This window comes from Sardina pilchardus, chromosome 8 (genome assembly GCF_963854185.1).
Source record: "Sardina pilchardus chromosome 8, fSarPil1.1, whole genome shotgun sequence".
In the NCBI taxonomy this organism is placed as follows: domain Eukaryota; kingdom Metazoa; phylum Chordata; class Actinopteri; order Clupeiformes; family Clupeidae; genus Sardina; species Sardina pilchardus.
In genome coordinates this window covers 8,766,944-8,792,550 of record NC_085001.1, presented here as the reverse complement: position 1 = coordinate 8,792,550, position 25,607 = coordinate 8,766,944, and the positions used below count along the sequence as shown (strand labels likewise).

The window sequence follows — 25,607 nt, the reverse complement described above, 5'->3', positions numbered from 1 at the left end:
CCGGAAAATAAATAAATAAAACCGCCCAAAGCCAGCAGTTTTCATAGATATACTGTAAGTCCATTCTTCTCTGTCTCATTATTCGCGGACTAAGTGGAGCTAAATTAAGTTATTATTTTGCTGTCACTTCGTCTTTTTTATGGCCTAGAACAGGGCTCTTCAATTAGCGGCCCGCGGGCCGGATCCGGCCCCCGAGATACTTTGTAGTGGCCCTTGAAGTGTTGGCTGATGTTATATATGAGCAAATCTTTATGATCGGTAGAGACGTAAATAGCTGGTGGAAAACACGCTAATGGAGGTGCAGTGATAGGCTACACTGCGAGTAGCGCCTAGAAATAATGTTCTGTGTGGTGCGTTGCCGCTGTAGGCTACTTTGTTACTGGATATTATACAAAGAGGTGCCTTGCTTCGTTTTTACGCAGCGTCACCAACATGTTGACGTGCGCCAAATCCAAGCTTTTTCCCTCAAAGCATGAAGCATTTTCGGTGCATGAAATCTCACCGGTAGTGTGCCTCTCCAGTCAAGCAGATCCTCGCGAAAACATTCGCCACTCGTAATGTAGCCATTGGAGCAAATACTGTAGGAGTCGGTTTAAAAGTTTAACTTTGGTGGCATCAGTTCTGTTGCATGCTCTCACTCGCTCTGAAGTCCTGCAGCCACTGCACCTCAGCCAATTGCACGTAACGTTTTGACCGAGTTGAACATAAGTTCCATCTTAGCTTAGTTTCAACGTAAATTGCCACTACCATGGAGTATTATAAGCTACTAACATTTTAACGGGTTGCACCATGGAAATAGTTTCAGTGTGAAACTAATACACATCCATCGCCTTGATGTCAAGTCCACTGTAAGTAACATTGATCTGTGAACACGTTCATCCAATTTAAATGGTGGGAACGTTAAATGTATGTTGAGAAGAGTTACATATGCGACCGATTACGCACATTTAATTCATTTAAACACTGTTTGAAACCTGTTTGTGCCCATTGGAAATTGTATGGACCTAGCAGTTACTGCGCAAAGCTCAGATTCCATTGCTGTTAATGTTATCACAGATTTCATATTAGCCATAGCAATGCAGATCCAGTGTCACCTTCCCAATGCCTACCACTGTGGTAGTCTGGGCCTGTGGCAGAAATATTCCCAAAACACAAATACAACAAAATAACCACAAAATAATTATGCTTTTACAAAATGCAACATATTAGCAATATAGATCCAGTGTCACCTTCCCAATGTTGGCCTACCACTGTGGTAGTCTGGGCCTGTGGCAGAAATATTCCCAAAACACAAATAACCACCAAAAAACGATATTATCAGAGAATGTCTAATAAGGGACGGGCTCTGATATTATGCATTTACAAAATGCAACATTTGAACACCCATATTTGTGCTGTTGTAGTTTATTGTATCTACATTTGTACGTAATTACTCATATTTCAAGCGGTATTTCTCCGGCCCCTCAGTTGTGATACTTTTCATGAACTGGCCCCTATTACAAACTAATTGAATAGCCCTGGCCTAGAAGGTTGTATTTGGTATCTGTGGGTAGCTCTAGCTCTCCTCTTTTATCTGACATGCAAGCCATATCTTTTTGACCACGGTTTCACGAGTAAATCAAACGAAAGTAGCGGTAGCCGAAGCTATATGACATTCTTATTTGTTTGTCACTTCGTCTGTTTTATAACGATAAAGGATCGATGTGTTTGGTATCAATGGAAAGCTCTGTTTCTCCTCTTTCATTTGATATGCGTGTCATGTCTGTGCGATGCCTGGTCCCGGAGTAATTCAAGTGAGAGCAGTGGCTGCGTGGGTGAACGCAGAGCAATATAGACTGTAAATATGATACTTTGATTTAAATTCATGATTTTATTTTATTTTCATACTTGATCGTACAGACACGTATCTAGTCTCGTTGGAAAGCCCCGGTTCTGCTCTTTCATGCACTATAGGTCTCATCTCGCTGTGACTAATAATCGCGGAGCAATGTACCAGAGAAGAATGGGTGTGTTTTTTGACGCACTTTGCGTCCGTCAGGTCCGTTAAATTGACTTGGAAAAAAATAGGATTTGTAAACTGTCGGAATCGGGGTACTAAAATGTGTCGGACTGGCAGCATGTCTAAATAGCAGCATGTCGAAATAGAGGCATGTCTAAATGGAAGCATGTCGTAGTGGTGGCATGTCTGAGTGGCAGCATGTAACCCTCCTGCGCAAACAAAATGTGTGCTCGTAGGCTCTGCATTAAGTTGATTACGGCTACCTGTTCATCAACTCTTCTAGCAGTCTAGCAGGGAAGGTGGTGGATTTAAAAGTAGCCTAGAGACTATTTTGGCGCAGGTTATGCGTTGTTGCTGGTCGTCGAAATCATGCAGAATTGCAGCAGGTTCTCAAAAACCTCCACCCTAGAAGCAGTTTTCAAAAACCATCGTTTTCAGCCGCCAAAACGTCGTCGTCGTGTAAACGAAAGGCCTAACTGATGAAAAAAAACACAGTTTTTGAAAAAAACATTGTCGTGTAAACACCATCTTAGTCTGACTTTTTTCCAATTGGTAAAACTACATAACATTTTTAAATGTTCTTTTTACACATATGGAGCCAACACCGTTGTTGTCAAGGTTCAAACTTCAAAAGTCTTAGCTCAATATATTTATAGTGTCTTTTTTACCTTTGATCTTTGACCCTTTGAAAATGTTTTTTTAAATAGTTTAATAAAAAGCTATTTCATTACATTCACATTACTCTCATATAATTATTGTGGAGGACCTCTAGAATATAATCATATGTGCCATTTTTACATAGATGTTTTTAGTTAGATGAAAAACTTAAAAATCTCAAGGTATAGCTGACTGCCTCCAAGTGTTAAGGGACTTAGGAAATGTGCCAGACTGTAATGCTACATTTACAATTTGAAGCATGTCGGTGATAGGTGAAAAACTGTTTTTTGAAAAAATGTGTAGACAGAAATTCCAAGTTACACGAATCGAGACTTTGTACCATTTTTACCTGGGTTTTTCCATGTGCCAGGAATTCAGACATCACGTTCAGTTCCTCTCCTGTTGTGTTTTCTACTCTTAACAACAACGTAATAACAAAACGGGTAGTAGGTTCACAAACTCTTTACTGAAACTTTCACTTGGACAGGATCACTCAATACATCTCAGAGAGTATATCCGCAGCTTGATAGGAAAACATAGTGCCATATTACTACGCATAATATAGTTCCTAAAGAACACAGTAGTTCATTTGAACATAACATCTCCCTTTATAGACAATATTTTAAGACAGTGAGTCATCTGAAGTTGATCAGATTGTGTGAATTTTACAGAGGAAAAAGTATGCAAATTCATTGCATTTGGTTGAGAAAAGGTCGGGTGCAATTTGTGAGTTTTTAAGCAGTAGAAAATAGCACACTAAGAAAGAATAAAGAAGTAACCATTACACGCCAATACTACACGCTAACTACTTTAAGATATAATGATCTCGCCATCAATGTATATATGCCTATGATCTTTCTTTAGCATGCTTAAATAATGCCTACTTGCATCCATTAAGTTACAATATATTGTAATAAAATAAAATTAATCATACAAGACAAGTTTCACTATAGGTGAAGACAGCCAGAATGATTAATTATATATTAACAACACAATTTACCAAAACTGTGTATATTTAACCATGCAAAAGATATACCAAACAAATCACTGCAGAACTTCAAAGTAAATGTTAAAAACAATTCAGTGAGATAACTTCAGCACTTTTCCCCAAGTTCAACAGCTTTTGGAGTTAAATACATACCTGAAACTTATTTGAAGAATACTTTGCATGTATCTCATTGAGCATATCTTCCAGGAATGAAGCAATTAAACATTCACTCCCTGGTTCATAGTCCAACGTTATCTCCCGGAGAGAAGAAGTATTTCTTATTGGATGGTAGGTGAGCCAAGTAGATCTATCCATATTCAGGCTTGTTTGATTGGTAACTATAGCAGGGTTCGAAGAAAGTGTTATCAAAACACAAAGTACTTCAAAGGATAGATTATGTGTTGTAATAACCTCTATGTTTGTACAGAAATAAATAAATACTTTGAAGCAATAGATGTATGTCAATAAAATGTATGAAGTGCCAAGTTTGAGCAGTTATGTGATGTTGGTCGTGCTCTGTCATAACATGGTTTGTGACTCACTGGAGAAGTGAAAAAATACTTTGCTTGAGAGACTAGAACTATTTCCTTTAGTTCTCCATTCTCTATCGGCTTGTCCAACGTGACATGCAAAACAAGGATCCCTAGCATGGTGACCTAGTTGTATGAATCATAAAAGCACCCCCATGTACAGTATAATTGCATTATGATCATAGAGGGGAGTGTCAAGGCCGGGGCCCATTTATGCAAGGCAACGTGACAAGAAAAAAGTGAGCAAAGTGTGACAGATGGGAGGGGGATGAGCCGGTGATGCACGTTGCATTACACATGACCAGATCTAGTGAGTCACCTGACATTCTTCTCAGGTGACCGGATGTAGCGCAGGTAAAATAGTATGCCTCACAGTCACTCGTTCTTTTGAAATCAGATTAACGATTAACGTGGTGAGAGCACTGTTTATCGCAATTATTCTGCCAGTGGTGATCTAAGCGGTAAGGGAAGCGTTTTTGACCGAACTGTTTAGGCATAGAGCATGAATACTGGTTGTAGCCTAAGCTTACGAATTCTGATGTGCTTAACATTACAGTGTTTGTCATCGGTTGCCTGGTCGCCATAGTTCAGTTCAGACATTTATTGTCCCACGAGGGGAAATTTGGTTTGCATCAGTGGTTAAAAAGACATAACACACATAAGACAAAGTACAAAACATAGAGCACAAGTGTTCACAGACAACCAACCTCAGCACTAGACACTACATTAAGGTTATACCATAATAAATACCAGAGATGAGTATGATGAATGAGTGGCATTTAAGTGTCATGAGTGATTTTCTGTTGGTTAAGTGTAGTAATTGCACTATAGGGACCAGGGTGGGAATTATACCAAGGCCATGCGGCCATGGCCGCCGTTGCCATACACTTTGGCCTTGATGCCCCGTGAAAAAAAAACCATCGTACGGCCACAGTGGCCTTTATGCCCCTGACTTAGGGTTGCCAACCATTCAGTATAATGTGGAATCGTCCCGTATTTGACACATAAAAGTCTTGTTCCGTATTGAACTGATACGGAACGCTCTTTGCTCTTTGAGTGCAATTAGGTCCGGTAAGTAGCCTGGCTAGTGCCTACCACTTCTCAAATGAGACGCGCAAATCACCACGCAAGGCCGTATGGGAACATCCAGGCGATCCGGTAAGTGCTTCACCTGATAATTTGCTGCGCAATTGATCATGCAATCGCAGACCGACAGAAAAATATGTCAAACATTTCTGTTCTCTAATTCGATGTGATTAAACATAGAGCCATACAAAGCTCTGCTTCTGCATTTAATTATTTAACAACATTTAATAGAGCAACATGGATTCCCGCAACTTCCATACAAACAGGTCAAACATTGTTTAGTTTACCTGATGATTGTAGCCTTAGTCTTTCATTTAAAGATCTCCAGATTTACGCCTATCTGCACGGCCGTTTAGACAAAAGTTGGTATTGTGTTTCTATTCTTACATTCAGGCATTCAAATGAAATTTAAACCATATCATTTTATTTCTCCATTTGCCTACCAGAGTATAGCCGTTTTCAGACAGCGGTGTATTTTCGCAATGTTCACAGACTTTTACTTTCAGCACCCTATGCGTCATGTCTGAATGTCCGCTATCGTCAGAAATGTGGCAGGTAATTATCACAGAATGTGCAGAAACCTGTCTGAAAACGGCTTATGATGCTTCCATGAGGGGAAACATCCCAAAACAATGGCACTCATATTTGCTGTTGTTTTCAGAAGTATCTCATGCAAACATGCAAAAGAATGAACTATTGCAATTATATAGCCTAGGGTTAGGGTTAGGGTTAGGGTTAGATTAGTAAAGCACACCCCAGATGTGCATAGTTTTCAGAAACTTTTTGTAAACAATTTTGGCACAAACATTGACTGCTTTGAAGTGAAAGTGCATGTCTAACAATATAGCATAATACTAATTGTGATATGATAATCATAATGATGATTTGATAGGGGGTGGGGTGAGGTACTGTATGTGTAGATGGGCCCTATGACCCCAAAGTCTGCCATGATTGGGCCTCAACTTAAAGAAGTTTGAGGCTGTGTTAGTGTTTCTCAAAGCCTACAGCGGCTAGCAGGTCTATGTATTTGTGTCGCGATAACCCTGAAATGTAAAAGCATCGACTTTTACTCAGTGGCCTTTGTGCCCTATCATGTGGCCTTGGTGCCCCTAAAAAAAAAAAGGTGAAGGCCAAATGGCCTTGCCCCTAAAATGACGAAATTCCCACCCTGATAGGGACAAAAGAAAACTTGTATCTATTGCACCTTGCCCTTGGTAGCCTATTCCTCTGTCCAGATGGGAGAAGAACAAATTCATTTGATAGAGGATGGTCATTGCATGTTAAAATACACCTTCCCTTACCCAGCAACTGTCTATCCCATATTTGTGACAAGGATAGCTGTTTAATGCCTATGATCTTACTTGCCGTGTTTACAATTGAAGACAGACGATTTTTGTTTTGCACTGGGAGATTACCAAACCAGCAGACGAGGCAGAAAGTTAAAATAGACTCAATGAATGATCTGTAAAATAGAACCATCAAAGTTTTGTCCACATTGAATGCATTCTCAGAAAATACAATCTTTGCAGGCCCTTCTTGCAGATTGCGGTTGTGTTGAGGTCAAATTTAAGGTTCCTGTCCAAGACTGTTCCCAGGTACTTGTAGCTGTCCACACTCTCTGGTGAGCCCTTGATTATTGTCGGAGCAGCTGCATAGGAGATTTTCCGGAAGTCAATGGCCATGTCTTTGGTTTTACTGACATTCAACTTCAGGAAGTGGTTGTCACACCACTCCACAAAGTCATCCACCACTGGCCCATGATAAACCTCTCCATCCTGAAGCAGACTGATTAAAACAGTGTCATCTGCAAACTTGAGGAGATGTCTGTTTCCATAGACACTCCTACAGTCATTGGTGTAGAGGATGAACAGAAGAGGGGACAGAACACAACCCTGGGGAGAACCTGTTGATGACAGTCGCTTGTTGGACAGGACACCATTTTGCTCTGACTGCTTGGGGCCTGCATGTTAAAAAATCAAAAATCCATCTCACCAATCCCACATCAAGGTTAAAGATGGACAAGAGCTTCTTTACCAGGATGTGGGGTTGGATTGTATTAAAAGCCATTATTGACAAATACATGCCGGTTTTCTTGTTCGAGTTCAAATGGAATGGATGACTAGGTGTATGAATGTATGAAGATTTTATCAAAATGTTACGGGTATTGAAGTGTGAATTATTAATTGCAAAATAACAAATGTGTGTTCTGCTGTGTATTGAATATGCGTTTATTGTCTTTATAGATGTCTATTCTCAAATGTTGTGTTTGTATTTATAATAAATTACTTTTCTCCTTCCAAAATAAACATTGTTTTCATTGTGAGAATTTAGAAACTTTGATTTTTTTTTTACTTTGATAACAAAACTTCTCATTTGCAGTGTTGTCCGTTAAATGTATAGTACAAGGTCTTTAGCTCAGTACATTGCTGTCAGTATATTTGCCAAACTTTTAAAACACGCAATTCACCACTACACTAAAAGAAACACAAGGTGCAAGAGCAGATAAGTTGATGGTTTGTTTATTTATTTATTCATTCATGCAAGCTGTGGAGACACATCCACGTATGGATCTCCATGCTCAGCCTCATAGAGCAGTGCCTGCATTTTGAGCTTGATCCATGACTGCCTTTCATAAGGTAACCTTCTCATTCCTGGTGCCAACTGCCAAGCTCAATAGGAACGCACGCACCTCATCACTCTCCCTTTCTTCACATTCTCTGGCTCTTTGTTTATCCCTTGCCTCCTTCCACTCAAGGTACTGTTCTAACATAGCCTTTCTTTTCTTTTTATTGGGGGGTTTACTAGTAGTGGTGGAACTGGAATTAGTTGGGAATGGGCATGTCTCCTCCTCGTTTGCCCTTGAATTTCCCTGGTCCTGCTCTTCCCTGCTTGTCTCCTGCTCTTCCTCTAGCTCACCTAAATTACTGAATGACCTGTGCAGATACATTACAAAAGTTACACCATATGGCAGAATTATTTCTAGATCAGCTTAATTGTTTAAATCTTAATTTAACAGTGTGGCACAAATATTGATGGTAGGCCTAGATCACATTATTATAGACCAGGAAAAAAGCTATCACTACCTTCTCATCTCTATAGTGGAATCCAATACAATATCCATGTATTTAGAATAGAATATATACTTTTTTGATCCCGTGAGGGAAATTCATTTCTCTACATTTAACCCAATTTAACCGAATTAGTGAACACACACACAGCACACACACAGTGAGGAGAATCACACACTAACCCAGAGCAGTGAGCTGCCTGCCCAACCAGCGGCGCTCGGGGAGGAGTGAGGGGTTAGGTGCCTCGCTCAAGGGCACTTCAGCCGTGGTGAACTGGTCGGGGATCAAACCGGCAACCCTCCGGTTTCAAGCCCGAAGCCCTAACCAGTACACCACGCCTGCCCACTTCTTCTTACCGGGATTTTGCTGCCTGGCCACTTTTGCTCTGCTTTGCCTCCCTTTTCTTCCTCACATAGGTGTCCCTTAAATGTTTCCATTTGGACTGTTAAGTCTTCAACTGAAATTGCAATATTAGAATTTTTAAGGATAAACAGGTCATACTCATCAGCTTTTATATAAAACAATTAGCTAAATTACATTGAATTTAGTAATAGTGTGGTGGGATCAAAGGTCATAACATGGGGAGGGCGTAAAGTAGAGACAGTGTTGTCAACATGGAGCGCCACGAGTTGATGAGCCATGTCTGTGGTACCATCCGATATAAAGTTATTCAAAAAAATAGGTAAATAGTAACGAAGCAAGCACCAGAGTGTGTAGTAAGCTTAATGTTTAACTAAACTTATTTTTTTAGTTATCTTGCTAACAAACAGTCAAACAAACAGACAAACGAACAGATCCCAATGAAAACATAACATAACCAGAGAATTAAAATAATTTGAAACTGCAGTAGATCTTGAGAAAGTCATACATGCTTTTATTGCTTCCAGATTAAACTGTTGCAATGCCCTTTATACTTTATCCTCCAAGATCACAAGTGATGCTGCCGTGCCATTACTGCCCATATGAAAAACTGCCCGAGCTGCATGATAACATCACACAAGATAACCTCATTCAGAAATGTATGGTTTACCATAATCCTAAACACTGCACTTGAAATGTGCTAGAGTGGACATCAGAAACAAATGCATAAGTATGAGGTTACATATTGGTGCAAACTCTTTGTATGGTTTATTGTTGTGCCTTATAGCACCATTTACTGTATGTAATGTAAGAAAAAGAATGGACAGATTGGGAAACTACCCACACCTACTGAATGGCGTCAATTTGATTTGCAAAGGCCATCAAAAATAGATTCAAGGACCAGTAACCAGTAACTGTATGACTGTTTCATTCCCTTGTCAAACGGGTCAGGCGACATACTGTATCTTATGATGACAAAATAGTTAAGACATTATACTCAACATAATATATCATATTTACAGTATACGGTACTTATGTATACAGGGAGCCCAGTGAGGGAAAGAAACTGAAAAGCTAAACATTGGATGCCTTTAAGATTAAACATGGGATAAGACAGATTGTGCTGAGGGTGAATCTCTAGTCAGGTAACTTGTGAACTTTTGAAGTGGCAGCTAGACTAAGCTAATAATGTTTACCTGATTTGTTTTTTCTAAATTTGTGTCAGCTTTCCCTACTTCAAAGAGTAGTATTGGCTACTATGTGTATCTGTGTAGTTATTGAACAAACACTTGAAAGTGCCTAAAAGTCAAGTGAGATTGCATAGGCTACCAGTAACACTCTTGTACATATTTTTCTTCCAGCTTTCATTGCCAATTCCAGCCATGTAAGTCCTTATATATCTTTGATGTGGGCAAACTGCTAATAATTGGACAGATCCTGCACAGTTTCTCCGCCCATCCTGCAACAGCAACGGTGTAGTTCAGACGCCAGGCAAAGTAGGAAGCGTAGCGCTCTTTATCCGCAGCCAGAGCCTTCATGAAGATGCCCATTTCCTCTACTGTGCTGAAGTCGTCCACGTGGATGAAGGAGTTCTTTGGCAAGACCGCCTCGTATTGTTCCCGCGGCGGACCTAAAACCACCGGTATGGCTCCACCCATAAAGGCGTTTTTCCAAACTTTCTCCGTGATGTAGTCTGTAGCAATGCTGTTCTCAAAGGAGAGGTAGAAATAGTAACGAGATATTGTGGGTAGGAGACTATCTCCAGAGATCCGCTTATTTCTTGCACCTCCATACACATCCACTGGGATGACATTCTTCAGCTTGTTATACACTTGTGTCCTCTCATGTCTATCCTGGTAGTTGCTCACCACCCAACAGGCCAGAGCAGTTTTGCCCTTTGGTATAAAGTCCTCAACGGTTGTGCCATTCGGAGCTTTGCTTGGCACGAGCCACCCATACGGCGCATAAATGTCTGAGTCCCGGCGATAACACATGGTGTAGTTGAAGAGGCCGGCTAGGGGCCTCATATTCCCATTATGTGGAGGACTCTCCAAGGATAGCCAGACCCACTTCTGGGTTTTTGGCCGAGGCAGATTCAGGGGTAACCTCCGCTGCCCGTTCATCAACTCACGGTTGTGGAACACCACCAGATCTGCTTTGGGGAACCAGGACTGATTGCCCACTACGTCGCAGTTGGGAATGCCATAGTTATCCATGCAGTAATTATCAGCAAGACTGACCGATCCGCCAAAGGGCCAGTACCACAGCACAATGACAGTGTTCTTGATGGGTTTTAGTGTGGTAGAATCTGACCAATTTGACCAGGCTGTGGCCTTTGGCTCCTCCATGGAAATGTGAGGTGGCATTGCAGCGGAGGGTTGTAATGTTGGCCATAGGGAATACTGCCCGACAAGAATAACAAAACCAACAGCAATAATGCCGAGGATTTGCTTGCTCAGACGTTTGGTATTGTAGTCTTGTTCACATTTGTCTTGTCTGTAAAGAAAAACAAAACAATAATAAAAAAAAAGGTCAGTTGTGTTGAGGTAAAAGACAGTAACTCGATTCTTACTTTGTAAAAAACAGTATCTGATTGTGATGGGTTTTTTTCTGTTGTTGTTTTTTTAAAAGAAGGAAGCCCATTACACAATACTGAACAAAGTAACCAAGCAACAGACATCACATGGGCCTACATACTGTATTTGCACCTCCAGTCCAGGAAACAGGAAACATATGACAAGCATAGCCTGTCATGGGGCATGATAGGTAGGAGTGGATAAGAGTGCAGGGATACTTAAAGGCTGAGGTTGGACAAAGGGCAGTTAAAAAGCTTTACATCTTTTATAACTGGACATTTTGACAGGATGTACTCAGGAAAATCTGAGCGCATACAGGTTAAAAAGAATGTAGACTAATACGATGTGGCCATCCTAAACAATGATAAACAAAACACATTTTTCACCTTCAGCTGGTTGGGAAAAAAAAAAAAAAAAAAACATTTATTTAAACTTAATTTTTGTAAAATGTTTTCAATAGCAAGAGAATGACTGTATTAAATACATACTGTAGCTTTTCAGTTTTTGATGACACAATGTGCAATTGTTTTGAAACAGATTTTTTTTCCATTTCCTGAAAAGTAACTATTTTGGACATACAGAACCACTGGGTGAAAAGGCTCTGAATCAGGGGATATTCATTGTGATATATTTCCTGATATGTGGAATATAAGGGAATTTATTGGTTGATATGCTCCTGATATTTTTGTCCCATTTGGCATATCCGGAGCATATCAAAACTCCTGAATGGGACTGGGACGACAAGCCAGATATCCTGACTTCATATACTCACCAGATATGGTCCATGTTTCAAGTATTCACTACTTATGACCCCGGACATCTCTGGTATTTGTTGCCATATATCCCCTGATATGTCAAACATGACACTACGCATATACTGCCCAGATACTGCCAGGCAGAGCTAATTTCACAGGCATTAAGTGCATGCCTTTATTAGTTATATATTTAACCGTTTTAGGTAACACTTTACATTACGGCTCGCTAATAAGGTGGTACCATACAATTACCACCTTATTAGCGAGCCGTAATGTAAAGTGTTACCCAGTTTTAATTATTTCATTGAGTTATGCCCTATATGAAATGGTTTTAAATGTGGGATAGGCCTACATCACCAACACTGAGCTTATTGTTACACCCACAGCCATTCAACATTGTAATATTTAATTAACTGTATAAATTATTGTTACATTATTATATTAATTTTACATAAACTTAACTACATTATTTACTTTGCACCTGCCTTACCTGCTAAATCCCAATGACTTAATCTAAACATTTAAATTCATATATGACAGGCAATAAAATTTGTTACATGGTCTTTATTGTATTTATCAAGAAATACTCAAATCAACATGGCTTTCTCATCTGCAGTGGGGGCGCTTGGGTAGTGACACTCGCCGCCTGTCAATGACCTGTCTCGAGTGAGAACAAGACTTCTCTGCTGCTTTAAACAGTCCATGGTCTGACCGTGAAATGTCCTTTAAAACATGTTGAGTCCTTGTCCGTACTCTTCTGGTATAGATGTCCTGCAGGGTAGGCAGAGGTGCTCTGATGGGGATCCCTTTGGCAGTAAAGGTCAGGTGTCTGCAAAAAGAGAAACAAAGCATATATTGTAATTGACCCTGTCCATGAATATAATTAATGTAAACTACTCAGCCTGTGTGACAAATAAAAGCAAACCCACACAAGCAGCCTAGAAGTCAGGTGCAATAGTTAGGAATAAAGTCTGGGTACATGAAAGAAGAGGAATGCCGGTGCAACACAGATGTCTTCTGACTCTGATGAAGACGTTTGTAACGTCGAAACGTTAGTCATGTTTTGCACCTTTTAAAATAAATCTTAAAGAAGACATCTGTGTTGCAACGGCATTCCTCTTCTTTCATGCGCCTCTGTCCTGGCCTGGTTGCACCAGATTGTCGCATAACTGCAGAAGCGCGGAGAACTTTCCTTTGTTTGCTGAAAGTCTGGGTACACTTAGAAATGTCCGGCGCATTGGTGCATTTATTTTGATCAAGAGGACATTTCAAAGTGACCCTACACTTCCGAACAGTAGTATATCTGTGTGCATACCTAATTGCAACACTGTCTGCAGAAGCTCTTGCCTTCTTGCGTAGACCACCTTTCTGATGCCTAGCACAGATCATACCCCATCTGATGTGCAGTACCAGCCTCTGGCTCCAGGCTGGGGTTGCTGGAGGGCACCTAAAAATAATAATAATAATAATAATAATAAAAAACAGCAATTGCCATAAATTATGTTATTGTTGATTAATATCAAAGCATTATAACATAAGTAAGGTAAGTAAATCAGGTGTACATACATACAGTATATATATATATATATATATATATATATATATATATATATATACATGTATATATATATATACTGTGTATGTATATATATATAAAATATATAATTACCTTATGAAGGCCTTTCCATCATCACCATCACTGTTAATTCTTGATATCAGCTTATTTGTGAGGGTTTCTGTCAATAGATAGAAGATAGGATTTAACAAAATTATGCATTCTGTACAATACATTTGAAATAGCGATTATGATCAGTTTGGCATATATTCACAACTACCTTACCACCAACATAATGGTAAACATGGCTAAATTTCAAAATTCAAGACTATTATAAATAGCCGCATGTTCATGCATTACACTGCACGTATGTCAAACAAATTAGTATGGACAGTAACATACCCCATAGCCCTCATTCAAAACACACAGATACTTACAGCATGTTGAGGGCAGGATCCATGGCTTCCAGACAAAGTCAAGTAGTATGTAGTAGTAGAAGGACAGACCGACTTTGTCCTGGACTATTGAGCCCACTACACAGTCATAACAACAAACAGAAACAAGAAAAAAGGGGATAAACTAACCATAGTAACAGACACAAATACATGCACACATATTATAATGCTATATGTGATACTGCGTGTGTGTGTGTGTGTGTGTGTGTGTGTGTGTGTGTGTGCGTGTGCGTGTGCGTGTGTGCCTGTTTCTACTGGTGAGTGTACTCTTGATTGGAACTTTTTTCTTATGGAACTAGCACACATTTGGAATATTCCAGACTGCACTCAATGGTCTGTGGACAGCAGTCGTCACAACTCACAGCCTGCAAACAGGGAACAGAGGGAGACTAGGATTAATAATATGAAAAGACCATCACTGAAACACTACTGCCCTCACATGCATCTTAAATAAACACATACTTTTGCACAAGGTCAGGTAAAAGCAAATAAGGGCTATGAAATGAAGAACATGTTGTTTAATGCTACTCATACATCAAAATAGCCTACTTTGACAAGATTTGAGTCATTAAACTAATGCCCTAAACTAATGTAATTGTTCTAATTAATTCCAGTTTTCAGTTAGCATACAAAAGTAGTTCTTACCTTGGATATGATGACGGTAGTTTGTACGGCTTCAGATACATGACAGAAAAATGACGGTTGAACTGAAGTTGCAGGTGCAGCAGTGGGTGGATTTTAAAAGTCAGTTGGGCTCTCTTTTAGGTCTATGGTTGGGCTGGGGGAAGGGAGTTCTGGGTGCGCATGGAGCATCCGTTATATTTTAAGAAATTGTGAAAATTAGACATAGCCTACTGTTGCCATATTTTAGACTGTTACATTAAAATGACTCATAATATTGGATATCTAACACGTCCAAGGGTGATAGACCTATTAATCCAGAAATGGTGTGCGTGACTTTGTGCTTTGAGTAGGCCTATCGCACCCCTGATTTCTGATTGGCAAATCAGGAGTCAAAATAGGCTAAGTCATATTTCCACTGATTCTTAAAAACTCAAGATATGACCAAAATTGTTCCTGATATGCTGCATGTCATAAAGAATATCCGGAGAGCATAGCGGAGAGAGGGGTAAGATGAGCCAGCGTGGTAAAGTTGGTTTTATATTGGATGTTGGATATTCGACACATTCGAAAAACCTATTCAGCACTGGCTACAAGGGACAAATTTGTGTCAAAACAACGTGCACGTGTTACTGTGTGTTCACACCTCGGGCGACTTGAGCTTCCAAAGATTCCAGAAGTCATTCATTTTCAATGGAAGCCGGCTTCTCTCAGCTGCCAGCAACGACCAATCCGCCAGCGTCACGTTTTGGGCGTCTTGAGCGACTAGAGAAAGTTGAAAGTGGTTTAACTTTATGGTAATGAGCTATGACGCGGTTCAGCGACCAAACGACCAGCAACGAACATAGAATGCTACTACGTCAGAGCGGCCAAAGCATCCAAGCTTCCCACGGCGTCCTTGACAGGGTGTCCAGAGCGATTTTGGAAGTTCAAGTCGCTCTTGGTCTGAACGCACAGTTACTACAAGGCTTGCCTACATAAAACAAAGCTTCATTTGTCAAAAAAACTTATTTTGATTTTTAATGTTGATACATGCTTTTATATTTATTCTGCGACTTCATTTTTTGACTTACCCATGTCAAACCACATAGGGTGAATTCAGCTAACTGCCTCACACATAACACAAAGCTTCTTTTCTCCAAAAAACAACCTTTGATTTCATACAACTTTTAAATGTTCAAATGCTATAAATCTATTGTGCGGTCTTTAATTGATGTCTGGTTCACTAATTCAGATCTGATAAATGATAAACTTCCAAGTTATTTAGTATATTTAAGTGATAATGTTACTCTGAACTGGGATCAATTTTAGCAACTCGACGTAGACATGATCTAAAATGTTAGTGACACATAAAATGTACATGAATTGGAAGAAATGTAGGATTTGCAGCAGGTCACGCTATAAATGGACTAGAATACAGGAAATTGCATCTTAGAAATTAAACATTTCTAAGATGCAAGATGGAGGACCCCCATACCCCCCGCAAGACTAATTCCCAGATGTGCATTTTAAAATCCACCATCCCCCCTGCCATTTTCTTAACAACTCGACTACTGCCAATAGAGTAGGAAAAGTGTTGAGGTTGAGCAGCACTGGATAACCTCTTTACCTTGGAGAAGTGTCCATCTCAGGGAATGCTGCTGCCCTGTCCTGTGTCCTTTCCTTCTGTTTTTTCTTGGCTGTGAGGTTGTGGTAATAGCCAGTGTATGCCAAACGTTTGGTTACATTGTAAACTTTGTTCTCTGAGAGAAGAGACTATCTCCCCACCAGAGGACCGCTCGGAGGTGTGTCGATCAATATGGAACACTAGTCCCATATCAGGTGTTTTAAACAACAATCAAGGGTGTGGCCGGTGTCTTAAAGAGTAGGCTATCCACGTTATTCGATCCGGTAGGTCGATTCCCCGTACATATGGAATATGTAACGGAGTGGAGAGATAGTCTCGATACGATAGAGAACAGCCACTGGTGGATGTTGTGATTATCACCTACACTGGTCGTCAAAAAAGTAAGTCTGGTTAAACACAACTGCCAACTTCTGATGCCCTGCACAAATGCAAATTAACGGACTGATGAAATGACCAAGTTACACATTGTGAATCTGTCTTTTAAGTATTCTACCTTGTGTCCTTTATGTTTTCTTTTGAGTTATTCTTTATATTATGTACTAACATTTTTAAATCTATTCTTTAAAGGTCCCATATTGCCTCTTTTCTAAGTCAAAAAAGACCTATGGGTTGCACAAAACATGTCCCCCCGTTGGTGCAAAATTTCCCTCCAATTACACCCTATAAGCAGCTCCATTGTGGCCAGTTTCAGTCCCTTTGAGAACAGGCTGTTTCTAGGGCCTGGGTCCTCAGGCAACATGGTGTTCAATGTCACTGTGATGCTGATGACACCCAGCTCTACTTTTCAGTGAAACCTACTGCCACTCTAACGCCATACTGCCTGCCTCCATGACATCCACGTGTGGAGGACACAAAATTACCTGAATCTGAATAGCACTGAGCCTGAGACTGAGCTGCTACTGGTTGGCTCCAAAACAGCTCTTGCTAAGATGGAAACTTTCACCATCTGTGTAGATGGCCAAATCGACCAACCATATAACACCATTGCTTTTGCAGTTGCACTTAGCTTCCAGTTGCCTACAGAATTTGTTCAAGGTCCTGCTTCCTACACAATAAACCCCTAACCTCCTGGAAGTTTACACTCCTACCCGCCCTCTGCGGTATGATGTAACATGGCCGAACAATGTTAAATGATAAATGGCACAACTTTATTTGAGTCAGTATATAAGCCCTTAAACTTAGCGACTAACAACATGAAAAAAAAAAAAACATTATTACAGTTTTTGCCCGTTGCTTGAACACATTTGGCAAAACTTTCGCTCACTGTGCCAAAACTCTACACACAAGTAAACATAACACAACACTAGGAAAAATACCTTTCACATCTATGTCAAATTGAAACTCTATCAGTAACCTAACAATCCTTTGTCAAAATGTAACTGTGGTGACAAAATGAAACACACTTTCACTCACACTTTCAGATCAGGAGGAACACACTAGTCTACTTTATATAAAACACTTTGCTTGAATACATTTCGCAAAACTTTGCTCTTTGTCCCAAAACTCTATACACAAGTAAACTAAAACACAACACTGGGATATATACCATTCACATCACCATTTACAATGGCTAAACTGAGGACTTTTTGTAGATGGCTGATAGGTGTTCAGTTTTGCAAGTAAGTGCGTTCAGGTGTGTATTTGAGAGGTTGCAATTTCCCAATGTGTTTTGTATTTTGGATACATGTGTTAAACAAATGGTACTCTGAGATTTCATTTTTGAACGAAGTGTCTTATGTATGACATAGAGAGTAGTATGCAGGACCAAGTGTGTCGCATAAAGGAGTAAGTGTGTTGCAGAATTGCAACTAGAGTGCAAAGCAGCACTTTTGTTTAAGGTATAGGTACATGTGTTTGAGATATGGCAACAAAACTTCAAGTTGTGTTACTTTAGTTTAAGAATGGGTCTATAGTGTCCAAGCAATGGGCAAAAACTGTAAGCTTTTAAGAGCGTGTGTGTAAGCTGCAATATGGCCTTCGGCCTCGTACCTACAGCCAAATTACAGCTGTGTGTGTGTATGTTAATGCTAACAATACCTTTTGTTTTTATTTCAGTTAAAAACAATAGGTAAACTAGAAAAGCACTCAGAGAGCGCAAACCTCCGCCAAGCGAACACGTAACCGCCTCCTGCAGTTACAGTACGTGTGCAGTTACCAATTCCATCGAAATCCATCCATAACTTTTTGAGTTATTTTGCGAACAAACAGACAAACAAACTAACTAAAAAGCACTTAGAGAGTAAAGACCTCCGCCTGTTTTCTTCTTCCTTGGTTGTCATACATTTGAACCTACACACACTATTCAGATCGCCACCACGTGGCCATACCATGCCATTACACCGCTGAGCGAACACATAACCGCCTCCTGAATCAACAGTGAAACGGATCACTCCCAAAATGTAATTGTTTCTTCCATTATTATGATCGCCGCTAGCATAGCTAACGAAGCGGTCATATGTTCTTTTTCATTATTATTATTTTTTTTTTCGTCATATTTTTGGTCAACAATTCCCAGGACACCTTAACACCAGGGCACATGAAACTTGGTGGGCATGTAGCCCCAGTAGACCTTTACGGAAAAGTTTTGTTTCGTCCCCGGGGGTCACTCCACCCCCGCGCTGCCCCTCCTGAAGCCCAAAAATTACAGTTTTTCCTCAATAACTACCTGAACTGTGGCACCGGTGACAAAATGTTTAAGGTATGTCGGTCTCAAGAGCCCGCATCAATTTAACTTATAACCAGTAATTTGTGATTTGCACCCCCATGGTAAAAAATTTAAATGCAATATAATCTTGCTGTAATCGCCCCTATCTTCAGATGAGATGTTGAACTGCACCAAATGTCATGTGTATTAACCTGACATCCTCTGAGGGTATGCCAAGTTTTGTGGAATTACATCTATGACTATGGCGGGCTATAAAATAAATGAATTTATTTGTACATTCAGGACTGTATGCCCATCGACCCTTATTATGGTGGTATGGTGCTACAGTCATACACACAAACACACACACACACACACACACACACAGATGCACTGTGCACACACAAACACCTCTCACACACACACACACACACACACAAACACTCATAGACAGAGAAGCACTCATACACAAAACCAAGCACACACATGCACACACTCATTTACATACATAAAAGTTGCAGCAGGGGATGGAGTAGGCGATGGAAACAAAAGCGTGATTGATATTTGCAGAGAGAATGTGCAAGACTGAGCGGTGGTCATATTGTGTATCGCTTTAAGGTACATATTGCAGCGCCTCTCGTCCTCCTTTTTCATATCACATGCTTGTATTACTTCCAGATTAAACTGTTGCCATGCCCAGTTTATACATAATACTTTATCCTCCAAGTCCTTTTTTTTTCTTTGGCGATCACAAGTGATGCTGCCTTGCCCATACTGTCCATATGAAAAACTGCACTAGCTGCATGATAACATCACACAAGATAACCTCATTCAGAAATGTATGGTTTACCATAATCCTAAACACTGCACTTGAAATGTGTTAAGAGTGGACATCAGAAACAAATGCATTAGTATGAGGTTACATATTGGTGCAAACTCTTTGTATGGTTTATTGTTGTGCCTTATAGCACCATTTACTGTATGTAATGTAAGAAAAAGAATGGACAGATTGGGAAACTACCCACACCTGAATGGCGTCAACTTGATTTGCAAAGGCCATCAAAAATAGATTCAAGGACCAGTAACCAGTAACTGTATGACTGTTTCATTCCCTTGTCAAACGGGTCAGGTGACATACTGTATCTTATGATGACAAAATAGTGAAGACATTATACTCAAGATAATTTACAGTATACAGTACTTATGTACAGGGAGCCCAGTGAGGGAAAGAAACTGAAAAGCTAAACATTGGATGCCTTTAAGATTAAACGTTGGATACCTTTAAGACAGATTGTGCTGAGGGTGAATCTCTCGTCAGGTAACTTGTGAGCTATGTGAAGTGGCAGCTAGACTAAGCTAATAATGTTTACCTGATTTTTGTTTTTCTGAATTTGTGTCAGCTTTCCCTATACTTCAAAGAGTAGTATACTATGTGTATCTGTGTAGTTATTGAACGAACACTTGAAAGTACCTAAAAGTCATGTGAGATTAGGCTACCAGTAACACTCTTGTACATATTTTTCTTCCAGCTTTCATTGCCAATTCCAGCTATGTAAGTCCTTATATATCTTTGATGTGGGCAAACTGTTAATAATCGGACAGATTCTGCACAGTTTCTCCGCCCATCCTGCACGAGCAACGGTGTAGTTCAGACGCCATGCAAAGTAGGAAGCGTAGCGCTCTTTATCCGCAGCCAGAGCCTTCATGAAGATGCCCAGTTCCTCTACTGTGCTGAAGTCGTCCACATGGATGAAGGAGTTCTTTGGCAAGACCGCCTCGTATTGTTTCCGCGGCGGACCTAAAACCACCGGTATGGCGCCACCCATAAAGGCGTTCCTCCAAACTTTCTCCGTGATGTAGTCTGTAGCAATGCTGTTCTCAAAGGAGAGGTAGAAATAGTAACGAGATATTGTGGGTAGGAGACTATCTGCAGAGATACGCTTATTTCTTGCACCTCCATACACATCCACTGGGATGACATTCTTCAGCTTGTTATACACTTGTGTCCTCTTATCTCTAGCCTGGTAGTTGCTCACCACCCAACAGGCCAGAGCAGTTTTGCCCTTTGGTATAAAGTCCTCAACGGTTGTGCCATTCGGAGCTTTGCTTGGCACAAGCCACCCATTCGGTGCGTAAATGTCCGAGTCCCGGCGATAACACATGGTGTAGTTGAAGAGGCCGGCTAGGGGCCTCATATTCCCATTATGTGGAGGACTCTCCAAGGATAGCCAGACCCACTTCTGGGTTTTTGGCCGAGGCAGATTCAGGGGTAACCTCCGCTGCCCGTTGATCAACTCACGGTTGTGGAACACCACCAGATCTGCTTTGGGGAACCAGGACTGATTGCCCACTACGTCGCAGTTGGGAATGCCATAGTTATCCATGCAGTAATTATCAGCAAGACTGACCGATTCGCCAAAGGGCCAGTACCACAGCACAATAACAGTGTTCTTGATGGGTTTTAGTGTGGTCGAATCTGACCAATTTGACCAGGCTGTGGCCTTTGGCTCCTCCATGGAAAAGTGAGGTGGAATTGCAGCGGAGGGTTGTAACGTTGGCCATAGGGAATACTGCCCGACAAGAATAACGAAACCAACAGCAATAATGGCGAGGATTTGCTTGCTCAGACGTTTGGTATTGTAGTCTTGTTCACATTTGTCTTGTCTGTAAAGAAAAACAAAACAATAAAAAAAAAGGTCAGTTGTGTTGAGGTAAAAGACAGTAACTCGATTCTTACCTTGTAAAAAACAGTATCAGAATGTAATGTTTTTATTTATTTTTTTAAAGAAGGAAGCCCATTACACAATACTGAACAAAGTAACCAAGCAACAGACATCACGTGCGCCTACATACAGTACTGTATCTGCACCTCCAGTCCAGGAAACAGACATATAACAAGCATAGCCTGTCATGAGGCATGACAGGTAGGAGTGGATAAGAGTGCAGGGATGCTTAAAGGCTGAGGTTGGACAAAGGGCATTTAAAAAGCTTTACATCTTTTATAACTGGACATTTTGACAGGATGTATTCAGGAAAATCTAAGCGCATACAGGTTAAAAAGAATGTAGACTAATACGATGTGGCCATCCTAAACAATGATAAACAAAACACGTTTCACCTTAGCTGGTTGAAAAAAAAATATATATATATATATTTAAACTTAATTTTTGTATTTTTTGTATTTAAACTTAATTTTTGTTTTCAATAGCATCAGAATGACTGTATTAAATACATAGACTTTCAGTTTTTGATGACACAATGTGTAATTGTTTTGAAACAACAGATTTGTTTTTCCATTTCCTGAAAAGTAACTATTTTGGACATACAGTACGTGTTATTCATTAGACAGCGGCAATAGGATATGTCGGCAGATTTATAGACAACTGCAACAGAATGAGCCAACCCCAGCCAAAATCTACACCTACCATCTACATACTGTAGCCTATGAGTCAATATGAAAACCAGTTGGTCTACTTTTGTAAGCTTATCTGCAGGTGTCATCAATATGTACAGCTATTCAAATCATGCTCATCCGGGAAAATAATGACAGTTCCCTTAGCCACAACAGAAAAACTTGGTTCTTGTAATTTCATTCCATTATCTCAAAACTTTAGATAGATAGATATCTTCACGTGATGACATATTAAAAAGAAAATAGAGTTGAATGCCTGTATTGATGGGGGTTTGTAAAAAAAGAAAATAGTAGGATTTCAATCCTCCCGTCTGCAGCAGGCCCATTCAAAATGTCCATTCAACTTATTTGCATTTGGAAGTTTGACTTTTTTCCAATTTGTAATAAAACTGCAAAACATTTTGAATGTTCTTCTTACTTTTATGTTCAGTAGCAAACACCTTTGTTTCAAAGTTCTAATTTCAAAAATCTTGGGTAGATATATAGTGTGTTTTTTTTTACAAGGCTTGAAGACCTTTTACTTTTTTTTATGTAGTTGTGTTTACACTGGTATTACCTCCACTTTACACGCATATCATTATTGTTGAGGTCTTCTAGAATATAACCTATATGCATATATGTGCCACTTTTGCATAGATGTTTTTAGTTAGATGGAAAAACTTAAAAATGTCAAGGTGTCGCAGACTGCCTCAAAGTGTCTGAAAGGCCCCCGGACCTCCGAGTGTTACCCAATGCTATTTCTTGAAGCTTAGTAGAAAAAAGAACTTTGGTAACTTAGATAACTCTGATATAAAACATCTTTCTAACCTCCATAACATAATAGCCATGTTCCGCATTATCTCATACATTGACACGACACAAAACACATACCACATCACCAGCAAGGTCATATTACAGTTGTTGGGAGGAAATAGCGATAACATCTTTAGTACCAATAGAGGAAAGAAGAGTTGAGGTTGAGCAGCACTGGATAACCTCTTTACCTTGGAGAGGTGTCCATCTCAGGGACTGCTGCTGCCCTGTCCTGTGTCCTTTCCTTCTGTTTTTTCACGGCTGTGAGGTTGTGGTAATAGCCAGTGTATGCCAAACGTTTGGTTACATTGTAACCTGTTCTCTGAGAGAAGAGATTATCTCCCCACCAGAGGACCGCTCGGAGGTGTGTGTCGATCAATATGGAGCACTAGTCCCACGCCAGCACAGGTGTTTTAAATAACACTAATCAAGGGTGTGGCCGGTGTCTTAAAGAGTATCCACGTTATTCGATCCGGTAGGTCGATTCCCGGTACATATGGAATATGTAACGGAGTGGAGAGATAGTCTCGATACAATAGAGAACAGCCACTGCTGGATGTTGTGATTATCACCTACACTGGTCGTCAAAAAAAAGTAAACACAACTGCCAACATCTGATGCCCTGCACAAATGCAAATTAACTGACTGATGAAATGACCACGTTACACATTCTGAATCTGTCTTTTAAGTATTCTACCTTGTCAACGAATCTCCAAAGAGTGGCAACAGCTCTGGGTGTTTGAGAAGGATCACTATCACTGGTTTGCTAAATTAGACTCTGGCAAAGTCTTTCTGTTAAAAACAGACCTGTCTTCTTGTTATTCCACCTTATGTCTTTTATGCTTTCTTTTTATTTGTTTTTATTTTATCATTATTACTATTATTATTATTATTATTCCTCTTTGCTCATCTATGCTTTTATCTGCTATTACTGTTTGTTTTTTGTTTATGTAAAGCACATTGAATGACCTCTGTGTATGAAATGCGCTATATAAATAAACTTGACTTGACTTGACTTGTGTCTTTTATGTTTTCTTTTGAGTTATTCTTTAATTATATTATGTACTAATATTTTTAAATCAATTCTTTAAAGGTCCAATATTGCCTCTTTTCTAAGGGCAAGGGCTAAGGGACCTATGGGTTGCACAAAACATGTCCCTTAAGCGGTTGGTGCAAAATTTCCCTCCAATTACACCCTATCAGCAGCTCCATTGTGGCCAGTTTCAGTCCCTTTGAGAACAGGCTGTTTTTAGGCCCTGGATCCTCAGGCAACATGGTGTTCAATGTCACTGCGATGCTGATGACACCCAGCTCTACTTTTCAGTGAAACCTACTGCCACTCTAACGCCATGCTGTGCATACTGCCTGCCTCCATGACATCAACGTGTGGATGACACAGAATTACCTGAAGCTGAATAGCAGTAAGACTGAGCTGCTACTGGTTGGCTCCAAAACAGCTCTTGCTAAGATGGAACCTTTCACCGTCGGTGTAGATGACAGCACCATCCCTTGCTCCAAACAGGTCAAGAGCCTTGGTGTCATACTGGACAGTAACATCTCATTCACTGCACACATAAACAACATAAACAAGAAATGCCTTTTTCCATCTAAGGAACATTGCACAGCTCCGCCCAGCCCTCACCCAGCAGCAGAGTGCAGAAGTCCTAGTCAATGCGTATGTGACTTGACTACTGGAATTCAATCTTGTCTAGAATTCCAAATAATCTACTCCACCGGCTCCAACTCATCCAGAATTCTGCAGCGAGGATTATAACATGCTCCAAATCCACCAACCATACAGTATAACACCATTGCTTATGCAGTTGCACTGGCTTCCAGTTGCCTAGAGAATTAATTTCAAGGTCCTGCTCCTGGCATATAAATCCCTACACAACAACGCCCCTACCTACCTCACTGACCTCCTGGAAGTTTACACTCCTGTCCGCCAGTGTTGCCAGGTCACGTGAGCAAAAATAAGCAGCAGGTCCTTGAAACAAGCCCTAAAGAAGCGACCCAAGTGGCATCCCCTCCCCGAACATCTGACGTTACATTTCTAGGGCGGTCATGTTAGAGGAGCCTGTAGTTACCGCGTAGAGTCGACGCAGAGGCATAGGTTTAAAATGCCCTTTGTGTACGTGTGTAGACTTTGCCTGGATTCTACGCAGAAACAACAAACACGAAGCAAGCCCAAAAGAAGCGACCACGGAAAATACACGCCCCCAAAACCGCAACCCGCAACTTCACCGGAAAACAAGCCCAAGTCGCTTATAATAAGCGGACTCTGGCAACACTGCTGTCCGCCCTCTGAGATCCTCCTCAGCCGTCCTGCGTGTCCTTGATGTGAACCTCAGCACCCTGGGAGAGAGGGCTTTCAGCTACATCGCCCCCAAGCTGTGGAATTCACTGCCAGACTACATCAGACACTCTGACTCAATGGGCTCTATTATCAGGATCAAATGGGCATTGTCAGAACAGAAGTCAC

The 25,607-nt window shown here is 40.5% G+C and overlaps 2 protein-coding genes and 1 long non-coding RNA gene across 3 annotated transcripts; all 3 read right to left on the bottom strand.

Moving 5' to 3' along the window:
* Positions 1 to 6,738: 6,738 nt before the first annotated feature.
* On the bottom strand, positions 6,739 to 11,055 carry LOC134089406 (alpha-(1,3)-fucosyltransferase 7-like). The gene is made up of 2 exons (XM_062543849.1): positions 10,106 to 11,055; positions 6,739 to 7,220 (listed from the first exon to the last, which is right to left on the bottom strand). The coding sequence occupies exons 1-2, from the start codon at positions 11,052 to 11,054 to the stop codon at positions 6,739 to 6,741; spliced, it is 1,431 nt and encodes a 476-aa protein (XP_062399833.1). The 5' UTR covers position 11,055.
* A 1,706-nt stretch (positions 11,056 to 12,761) lies between these two features.
* Positions 12,762 to 13,755, bottom strand: LOC134088600 (uncharacterized). Its single transcript, XR_009939983.1, has 3 exons — positions 13,689 to 13,755; positions 13,335 to 13,466; positions 12,762 to 12,848 (listed from the first exon to the last, which is right to left on the bottom strand). It is a non-coding gene; the product is annotated as an uncharacterized LOC134088600 (long non-coding RNA).
* A 6,525-nt stretch (positions 13,756 to 20,280) lies between these two features.
* Positions 20,281 to 21,548, bottom strand: LOC134088595 (alpha-(1,3)-fucosyltransferase 7-like). Its single transcript, XM_062542638.1, has one exon. The coding sequence runs from the start codon at positions 21,435 to 21,437 to the stop codon at positions 20,454 to 20,456; it is 984 nt and encodes a 327-aa protein (XP_062398622.1). The 5' UTR covers positions 21,438 to 21,548; the 3' UTR covers positions 20,281 to 20,453.
* Between the last annotated feature and the right edge of the window lie 4,059 nt (positions 21,549 to 25,607).

What these genes read in the sequence shown, in the direction of transcription:
- LOC134089406 (XM_062543849.1), bottom strand. Translation starts at nt 11,054, where the DNA reads ATGCCACCTCACATTTCCATGGAGGAGCCAAAGGCCACAGCCTGGTCA. An exon ending in GATCTGTCCAATTATTAGCA is followed by an intron (nt 7,221 to 10,105) that starts GTTTGCCCACAT and finishes TTTAACATGCAG; the next exon opens with GCCCCAAGCAGTCAGAGCAA.
- LOC134088595 (XM_062542638.1), bottom strand. Translation starts at nt 21,437, where the DNA reads ATGGAGGAGCCAAAGGCCACAGCCTGGTCAAATTGGTCAGATTCGACC.